Below are 10,004 nucleotides of genomic sequence, written 5' to 3' on the forward strand. Positions count from 1 at the left end.
AGCACCTGCTGGTCCCCAAAACCAGAGCCCACATTGTCTGGTGCTGAGCATTCGGGAAGCACGCTTTCTCCCTCTGCACACCATTCCCGCAAAAACGCGAACAGAGGAGAGCCCGCGTTCTCTCCGTGAATCCGTGAGCTCCTCGGTCAGTCTCCCGAGAGCCAGGCCTTCCCTGGGCCGCGGGCTGGCTGGTGCCTTGCACTGTGACAGTGTCCTGACCCCTCTGTCTTCTCTGACTCCCCGCAGAAAACCCGCTACGAGATGTACGTCCGCCTCCTGAAAGAGGGGGGCCTGGAACTCCTGAGCGGCGGCGGGGGGGGCCCCGCGGGCCTGAAGAAGTCGCACTCCAGCCCCTCGCTGAACCCAGACACGTCTCCGGTCACCGCCAAGGTCAAGCGCAACGTGTCGGAGAGGAAAGACCACCGGCCTGGAACGCCGAGCATTAAGCAGAAAGTCACTTAGGATCCATCTGTGGCCAGGAAGTGCTGGTCGTGAAGCAAAACAAGAGGTTTTCAAGATCTTTCTGGTAAATCCGTGAATATATTAAAAAAAAAAAATAATGTCTGTGACTAAAATGGTGCATTAGTGACCTTTCCCATTGTATACTTTTGTTAGTTTCTGTACAGGTCATCTCTTTGCTCTTGATTTCTTTGCTTTGATGACTTTTGCTACCTGATGACTAATGCACCTTTTGTGGGGGGGCAGGGGGAGCACGATTTCAGATGGATTGTGTTACTTCTCCTCCGGTTTCTCTCCTTTGCACTCTGCTCACTTGTTTTGTGTATTCTCAAATCAGCTGTTACACTTTTTTTTAAAAAAAAAAAAAAAAAAACATTGAATCCATTGTGAAACACTTAACTGGACAAACCTTTGTAGTTTAGAAAATTCTAGCCAGAGCTGGTAAGAGCCTTTTCTTGTGAAACCTTGCCCAGTCACCGAGGCAGAATCACGCTCAGAAGTCCGCTTAAGAGTTACCGTCGAGGGAGGCGCCGTCGCCCTGTGACCCCCGGGGCCTCTGAGCACTTGGTGTTGAGTCTGGCCCTACGGGGTGGGGTGCGGGGGGCGAGGACCTCAGGGTGGGGAATGCAGGAAGCGCGCTAGCTCACTGGAAGTGTGGATTCCGTCTCAGCCCAGCAAGGAGGAGGGAAGTGGGGTCTCAGAGGCTGAGGCAAGACGGCCGCAGGTCCACTGTGTTTTCCAAACACAGAGTCTCAGCGGCGACAACGGACTCTGGGGGCCGCCACAGCAGGAAATTGTTACCTCACCCCCGCAGGGTCCAGACGAGGGATCCAGAGCCGTCTGCGATGGACAGCCTGCCAGCCAGGAATTAGAATCTTTTACATACATGAGCATGACTGGTTATAAGAATTTGGGGTCTTCCCAACAAAATAATATCAAAATGGAGCCCTTCTCTCCTGAAAGCAAAATAAGAAAGGGAGACGCAGTTTTTCCCTAGAGTTCCTTGGCAATAGGATGTTGATTCTCCGTAGTTAAGTCTGAAAGGAATAAAATCTGAAGGAATTTCGGTTGCAGAGCCGAGGACTGTCTCCCGGTGGCGAACGCAGCGTCCCCTGGTCTGGTCTTGCCTCCGCCTCTGTGACCACCGCTTTGCCCCCTGCCCTGAACTGTCCCCAGAGTAAATCCTTGATTCTAAAGCATTTCTTCGCCTCCGCTCAGAACAGTCATAAGCTTGTTCGAGGGACAGTCCCTTTGAAGATCAGGGCGATAAGCAGAACAGTATGTTACTGAGGAGGAGAGAGGGATGAAAAGTGAGCCCACTCTGAGTTAGAAGTTTCTGATTTTGAAACTTGAAAACTTGGTGATCCTTAGACCTAGAAGCTCCACAACTTTGGAACTGATAGAATCACTGAGTATTCTTCTCTCCCACAGACATTTGCCCTGGTTGCACTCAGTTTACTGGTTAAGGTACTATGACCAAAGATTCAGGGACTCTGCGCGGATAGCTCAGTTCCAGGGAATCAGAGAAAGCCCGCTTTTGAACCCTGCAGTTTCAGGTGGTATCTTGTCCCGAGGCACCAGCGTTTACACAGGACTATTTATTAGCACTTCCGTCGGCCGCAGAAACGCCCGTGTTTGCTGGTGCCCAGGAGAGAAGCCCCTCTCTGAGGTTATAGCTGCTTGCTTTGTGGCATTTTTGCCACGTCTTTGAAGAGCTCCCTCTAACCCTCTTGTCTTGTTTAGGTAAAGGCAGTAACTGAATTTGTTTCAAGAAACCCAGAAACACACAGGGCAGTTACCAACATGTCCCGTGTACCTGGTTCTGTCTTTGTAGTGCTTCTGACTGAACCCACGGTTTCTACAAGGAAATAGTCTTTCTACCTAGAATCGGAATCCTCAGTGTGTGTGTTTTCTGCCTGGATCTTTATCCTAAGCAGAGGGGGCGGGGTACCGAGGCCACGTCATCTCTTCAGTCACTAAAGAGAAAGAAGCATCCTTGGCTGGCTTGAATGTGTGTGCTCCCAGTCTGTGTGTCTGTGTGTGTCGCGTGTCTCCGTGTGTGTCCCCTAGAGTCTGTCCCAGACATGGAATGGTACTTGCTGCGGCGTCTAGGCAGCATCACGGCTCTGAAATCCTGGTCAGCATCGGCAACTCACTGCATAACTCGCTGATGCCGTCTCCAGAGCTCCTGGACGTGCTGATGGAGAGACGCTGAGAGGGGCGCTCCGCAAGCTGCCGTATGTGCCGTGTTCCCACAGTTTGTCCCGGGAAACAGCCGCAGAGGTCACGTTGTGGGCCAGGATCCCAGACTGCCGTCGCTAGGTCAAGAGCTGAGAGCCACCCCCCGCCCGCCCCGAGGCCTCTGGACTGCTGGCGCAGCGCCCCTCGCAGGCCAGGAGCTTGTCCTGTGGGAGGCAGGGCCTCTCCAGTGACTGGACGCTGCGAGGCTCGCCCCTAGCCAGCCGTGACTCCTCTGTGACCCCTGCTTCCCTGGGGTGTCTAGTTAGGGGACGCGGAAATCCTTCCCCTTCCCGGCTTCCCCGATCACGGTACAGGGGGCCCGGCTTCCTCCTGAAGGTCCTGCCCCCAGCCTTCACCCATCCCCTCACCCATCCCTTAGCACCAGAGCCTTGAGGTCACCTTCCATCTAATAGGTCCTCTTTACAGAAATACACCTCACATCAGCTTTTAGTCTAGAAAACCTGGAGAGTCACCAGAATACCTTGGTGACAGTCATGTGGCAGAATTGCCTATTTTAGAAGCGGCTGTCTCGGGCTGGACCCCCACCTCGTGTGTGGACATTTCCAGGGAAGGGCCAGGAATTCTCTTTAGCAATCAAGACTTAGTTACTAGGGTGCAGAGTCCTTATTTTACTGCCAGCCACAGACATCATTTGAAGTATGCTTTTTTTTTTAAACTGTCATCTGCTGACTCTTAGTAATGCCTGATTAGACCAAGCAACACCTCTGTGCGTCTGATTAACCTCAGTGAAACCAGCATGTGGAGAGGCGTCTGGGGGACTGCAGCCCTGCGGACCTTTTCTGTTGCTCTCAGCTAAAGAGGACTGGCGACCATGAAGGGCCCTCTGTACTTCTCCAGCTGCGACCCTCGCTCCGAACACGAGGCGTGTTTCCTAGTCTGAAGGGAGGTGAAGGAGTTGATTCTGGGAGAGAGAATCCAGCCGGCTCCCCAAGGCCAACTGAGGGTCGGCCTCCGGAGGGTGTGTTTCACCCTGTGGCCGAAGCCGGACCCCCAAGCCTGGAGCGGGGGGACCTGCCCAGCAGGGAAGGCGCCTCCTGCTGGCCCTGGCCTGCCCGCTCCGGCCACAGAGAGGAGGGAGCCACGCTCACGTCCGGTGGCCTGGCTTTGGCCGCGCACTGCACCTCCTCTCTGCCTTCACCCCTAACCAGAGGCAGCTGGGGAAAAGTTGACCTTCGAGAAGCTTCTCCATGGTCTTACTTAGAACCCGTCCTTGGGTTTAGTTACTAGGTCCCTGGAATTGGATTCTTTTGGTGATTTTCCTTGTGGTCACCAGTTAAGCTTTTCTAAGCCTGAATTTACAGGGCGTTTCTCAGTCCTGAGGGTCCGGCGCTCCACAGTGGCGCTTCTCGGGGACCCGGCCGGGGCTGGGCGGTCTGGGGGCCAGCTTCCTCGCCGCACCAGCGGTCAGCCCCTGGTCCGCTCGCTTTCCACCCGACAGAGTCTTTGCAGTCGTTGCCTCAGCACCGTTAGGCGGGAACCAGAGTGTCAGCGAGAACTGGCTTAGCATCTAGCCTGGCTAATGGCGAGGGTTCTCCGCGGAGCGTCTGAGTTCCTCTGACAGATAAGGCCGCGTTGTGAGGAGCCGGGCCTCCGCGCATTCCCGGTCCCAAAGCTCTCTGGCTGGCTGTCTCCCGGGCCAGCAGCCGGCCCCGGGCAGTCACCCCTGGAGGACCTCAGAGATGAGCGGCTCACACTGTGGAATAACCCCACGGCCTCATGGGGGAGGCGCCATGAGGGGCCTCTGCCCCGTCTCTGCTCTCCCCCGTGTCTCACTCTCAGAGGACTGAGGTCCAGAGCCGTTGCCATTTTCCTCCGGGGCCCAGAGCACCCACAGCCCCAGGGGGCCGCCTCCGCCTGGGACTGCAAGCAGCCAGTGCCTGCAGGGAGGGCGTCCTCAGAGGGAGAGAGGCAGGAAAGACGTGGCGCTTCAGGGCGGTCTGTGGGCTTGACTGCGATGGCCGGCAATACCACAGATCAAGTAGTTGTATATACGGGAGGTTTCTTGGGTCTCTGGCTCATCCTCTGAGATTTACGTGCACATCTGTAGCGTTGCTGGCTCTTGGAGAATGTTTATCTTAATAGTATGTCAGACATCAACAAGTATGCGTCCTGTCACCTGCCCGTGTCGTAATTGTGGGTATTTATAGTTGTATGTACCTATATGTATCAATGTGTAGATTGTACATCAGTATACAGTGTATGTACATCAAATTTATTTTTGTCCTTAACCAGTGTGATATGAAAAGCAAGTAAAAACCTCATAGGATTGAATATCTAATGCAGTTTTTTGAGAGTCTATATAGTGGTACTGTTTTATTAAACTTAAATTCAAATGATATTTTGATTAATTTTTTTTAATAATAAGATTTTATGCTAGAAAATTTCATCTTTGAGCTTTGACTCACCAGAGCAAAAAGGACTCTGAACTAACTTTGTTAAACTATTTCAGTGTACTGTGTACAATACTGGGGTGGGGGGTAGCTCATTATAATTTGAAATATACAGAAAGAAAGAAAAAAAAAAACAAAAAAACCGCAGGCAAACTGTGCAGTCTTAGCAACTTCAGTATTAAGAGCACTTAAAGTCAAACTGACAATTTGGGGCTTATTACAAAATGTGATGCTTTAGAGCACACGTTCTTTATTGTTGTAATTAGTCCAGAAAAATAGAGCTTTCAGAAGAATCAGCTAAGTGCCCGGCGTGTCCTTTACGTACCTGTGACTATTTTACAGCAGCTCACACCACCCTCCCGCCCCTGCATCCCCACCCTCTTCACCTTGAAGAACATCACCAACTCCTGCAGTAAGCCAGGCTTCCTGAGACCCAGGACTGCCCTCCGGGTCTACGGCTGCACCAGCTAAGTGTCAAGTCACAGGTAAAAGAATGTCAGGACAGACTGTGGACCAGGTTAAAACTTTAATATTTTTATACTTAGGTCTCTTTTCCCGCCTCTCCCCAAAGAAGAGCCGCTGGCCTTAGTTGTCTGAGCTTACTGCTTATCTTAATGGTATATAAATAGATCACTAGAGAGTAAAACTTCATTAACCAGCATGTTGGTGTAATTTAAAGCAAAACTGAGTGTGTGTGAGTGAGTGGTTGAGTGCAGTGCATTTGTCTACACACGCTTGCCTGTCGTCCTGCGGGTCCGAGTCAGAGCGTGGGGGCCGTGGGCTGAAAGGTCTGCCCCGGCCCCAGACTTCAGTGGTGGTGGTTACACTTGAGTCCTTTTCTTAGTTAACTCTGTAGTCTCAAACTATTTTTGCAGTTGTACCCTATTTCCTCATCTGTCCTTGACGTGCGGGGCACTGGCCCTGCGTCCCTGCGGGGTCTGTTCCACTAGAGTGTGTTTCCTCCTGAGAACCAGTGATTTGCAGAAGCATCCCTTTGATTCAGAAACCATATACAAAAAGGAGTAGCAAACTTTAAAATTTTAATGGGGGGGTCTTAGTCATTTGAACTGTTGGGACTTTTAATGTAAAGTCAAGTAACCCTTTGGCCTGGATAATAATATCTCCTGTGTGGAGAGTAAGTATGCACATTGACTGTAATGCCCTTAGGATACTTTTCTAAGTTGTAGGAACAAGAGTGAAAGGGGAAGGTGTGAGCCGCGGGCCTCTGCCGGGGGGAGACCCGCTGTGGCCTGTCCTCTGCCCCGAGGGCTCTGGTACACGGGGGCCTCCGGCATGTGTACACACGCGTGCACATGTGTACACAGTGAGTGTCCCGAGTCATGTAAACTTGAGATGAGAGTCCCGGAGCGGTGCTTCGGGTATGGACCGAAGTGGCCGTGGCCTGCAGGCCCCCCAGGGCTGGCAGGACTTGGAGAGACGCTGTGTGGGGAGGGGCTGGCTGGCAGGTGGGGGCCCTCTGCTCCCCAGCGTCCTGGGTGGCGGGGCGGCTGCTCGGTAGCTGGTTCCTTTGTGAGGGGCTCACGGGGAGGAACACAGCCCTCTGCGGCCCCTGAGCTGGGCAGAGGGGCTGGATGCGGGAGGAGCCTGGCTGTGACAGCTTTCTCTTTGCAGGCTAGAGGCTCAGCTTTCACCAACAGTGTTATAAAAGAAAAAGCACTTTAGTGTCAATTCCTGGAAAATGCTGGTTACCAGGGAGAATTCTGGAATTGCCCTCCGGGAGCCCCTGGCACAAGCTCGGTTCAGGTCCCACTGGGGCCTGGCTCCTGCTCGGACCCCGTGGAGGCTGGCAGGTGACTCTCTGCAAAGAGGGGCTCCTGGGAGCCCAGGGCTGGTCCACGGGCACCTTCCCAGGCTGCAGGGACCCAGCTGTCCTCCCAGCCGACCCCGCTGAGGGTGCCCGAGTCCCCGCGGTGACACATGACCGAAGCCAAGACCGTGTCCTTTGTCTTGGCGAGAAGCAAGGTGGCACTTTGGCCTGTAACCAGGGGATGGATGATATCTTTGCCTTTGCACCCGGGTTTCTGGAAGCGGATAAGCTTTCATTTCCGTGGAGGGGTCAAGGGAGGCAGCCCTCTGTGGCAGGTCCCGCTGGGACCCTGTGAGAGCTGCCGGGCAAAGGCCCCAGCACGGTCCTCCCGCGTTCTCTTCGCCCGGGGTTCTCGGAGGCTGTTTCCAGAGCGGAATTGACAAAAGCGGAGAGCTGGCACCGCAGCCCTGCTTCCTGCAGGGCAGGCGGAAGGGCGGTGGTGTGCAGCCTTTACCACTTAAAACGAGCCTTGAACTTTGCCAGCCTATGAATCGGGTTATGTTTACTGGGGCTCAGATCCTGCCTTTGCCTTCAGGGTTTCCTCCCCAGTCCCTTCAGCTTCGTTGCGGTCCTGATGCCATAGGTCCCTGCACATTGTGAAAAGTGGTGACCAAATCGCAGCCTACTCCATTTCAGCGGCCAGACTGTCACCCTGGCAGACTCGGGCGAGCTCGTGGTACCGACCCCTTTAGGAAACCTGTTCCTGGTCACCCACCAGCCTCGAGACGCGCCGTCTCCCCGAGAAGCGCGGCGTTGGTGGTGGTCACCTTTTGAGGGGAACAGTCATTTCTGTGGATGTTGTTAAAGTGTTGGAAGAATATTTTGAAAATTAAGTTTACATTTTACAATCGCTTTATTTTTTATTAAAATAGTTGTATATAAATATTGCCCTATTTCACTGTTGTTGAGGTAAAGCTAAACCATGCAGACCAGTGAGTCACCTGATGTGTATAGAAGCTGTGATGTATAGAGTACATTTCTCTCCTGTGTAAATGTTCATGAATATAACTGTTCCTGTGTTTTTATAAGTTGGAGATAATTTGTTGTTTTACAACAACAGAATTTATTGCATTTAAATGGTTTTTATGTAATAGAAATCATGCAAAGTAGCGAAGGATTTAAAATATGTATATGATATATGTAAATGTACAAACTTTAGAAAGAAATAAATCCAACCGATTTCCGTCATTTTGGAGGAACGTTATTTGCTTATTTAGTAAGCGGCTAGAATAATAACTCTTAACAACCAACACAACATGACACATCCCGTCACATGAAAAGCCAACCACAACCCCACCGCGAGAGCTTTGGCCTGGGTGGCTGGCCGGAGGGGTGAGAAACTCAGACTGTTAATGTTAACCCTGCCACACCCGCGCTGCGCTCTGTGAAAGTGTGCTGAGAAGCCTGCCGCTTTCATGGGGGCTCTGGGGATGGAAGGATGAAGCTGTTTGAAGTAATTTCAAGAATGCGAATGTCTTCGCTCACCGAGGGGTGGAGAGGTGACTGTCGCCTTCCCAGGCAAGAGGCTCAGACGTGCATGCAGGTCCTGGGAACCCAACTCAACGCCCAACATAACATCTGTTGACTTGGAAAACGAGAAAAATAAAATTCCACCCCAATCATTTAACTTCTGAATATTAGAGATCTAGGAAGAGTGAATCTCACAGGGACGGATGGCTGGGGGCGGGGGAGGGCCTTGGCTGCCACCAAAATTCCTCCAAATGTGAATCCTCATGCACAAATATGGAGTCATATCATACACATGAAAGTTAACGCGTTATATGTTGATGATATCTTGATTTTAAAAATTCAGAAACAAGGCAAGAATCCTCATTGCCCAGTTGGGTGTCTTCTGGAGGTAGGGGTTTTGTGTATCTTGTCATACTCTGGTTATTGCACAATTAATATTAGAACCAAAGGAACTAAAGAGATCATTTTTGAAAGATGAAAGTATATGAGACGAAACAAAAATGCAGGGCCAATTAAGATATTATAATGAAAACAGCAACAACTCTAAAAACATCTCTGGATTAAGTCTCTTCCACACTGTGGGCGTGGCCAGAGAGACTGCTGAGTCAGCCTTTATTGGGCACCTGTGAGCAGCAGGAAGTCTGGGAGGCAGGCCCAGACCCGCCTCCTGCCGAGCTCACGAGCCCCATGCATCGGGCTTGCCTTTAACTCCGGCCACGGCTTCAGAGGCATAAGGAAGCAGCAGTTCTTGGATGCCGAGAACAAACCACTTCAGACACATTGATTTTGGATTTTGTATTATTAAGATTAGGCAGATTAAAAGAATACAGTAGGCAGGCTATCTGAGCCCTAACAAAATTTAACAGGGTCTTTAGTGAAATATGTCTGGGCAAGATGGAGGAGTCTGATCAGGACCTGAGTACAGCTGGAGGGCTGTCGCCACTTGGATGGTGCTAATTAAAGGCACAAGAGCTCCTAGCGGATCCTGCTGCAACGCTTGCCTTTTGGCCCCATCTGTTCAGCTTTTAATGAATAACTTGACTAAAGCTACAAAAGGCAAGTTTATTAAAAATGTGTGTGTCCTAAGGCTGGGAGAGAATGATTATACTAAATGACAGAATTTTTAAAAAATCTCATCAGGCAGGGAAATGGAGCAGATGAACTATATGAAATGTAAGATTGTAAGATCTTACACAGCAGTTATTAAAAAAAAAATTGTACAAGGTCAAGACAGACCCTGGTGTTTCACCAGGGGAAAGAAAGCTTGCGGCCTCTGTCCCGGCAAACTGGGTGCCAGGGCTGGGGTCTGGGGGTCTGGGGGTCCCGTCTCCCGGGCACCCTGTGCGGAGACACCCTGGTTGCTAAGACGCTGCCCTAACCGGGAGGCCATGCGGCAGAAACGGCCCTGAGACTTGGGAGCGGACGCAGCAGAAGAAAAGGGTGTAAATGCAGCAGGCGGGAGGGCAGAAACATGAACAGTGAAGCAAGAGGAGCCGGGGCGCGGATGAGCTGGGGGCGGCCGGCCGGCAGACCAGCTGCTGGTTTCAATGAGTCGCGCTTAGGAGAGAAAGGGAACCAGGCTCTAGCAACCTAAG

At 51.7% G+C, this 10,004-nt stretch overlaps 1 protein-coding gene across 14 annotated transcripts in view; it reads left to right on the plus strand.

Moving 5' to 3' along the window:
- PSD3 (pleckstrin and Sec7 domain containing 3) overlaps positions 1-8,127 on the plus strand; it is a 573,880-nt gene extending 565,753 nt beyond the window's left edge. For all 14 annotated transcript variants that reach the window (XM_043454541.1, XM_043454542.1, XM_043454545.1 and 11 more), the window contains one exon: positions 247-8,127. In XM_043454541.1, coding sequence (XP_043310476.1) covers positions 247-462 — 216 coding nt within the window. In that variant the 3' untranslated portion in view covers positions 463-8,127. The remainder of the gene's footprint in view (positions 1-246) is intronic.
- Positions 8,128-10,004: the final 1,877 nt, after the last annotated feature.

This window comes from Cervus canadensis, chromosome 31 (assembly GCF_019320065.1).
Source record: "Cervus canadensis isolate Bull #8, Minnesota chromosome 31, ASM1932006v1, whole genome shotgun sequence".
In the NCBI taxonomy this organism is placed as follows: domain Eukaryota; kingdom Metazoa; phylum Chordata; class Mammalia; order Artiodactyla; family Cervidae; genus Cervus; species Cervus canadensis.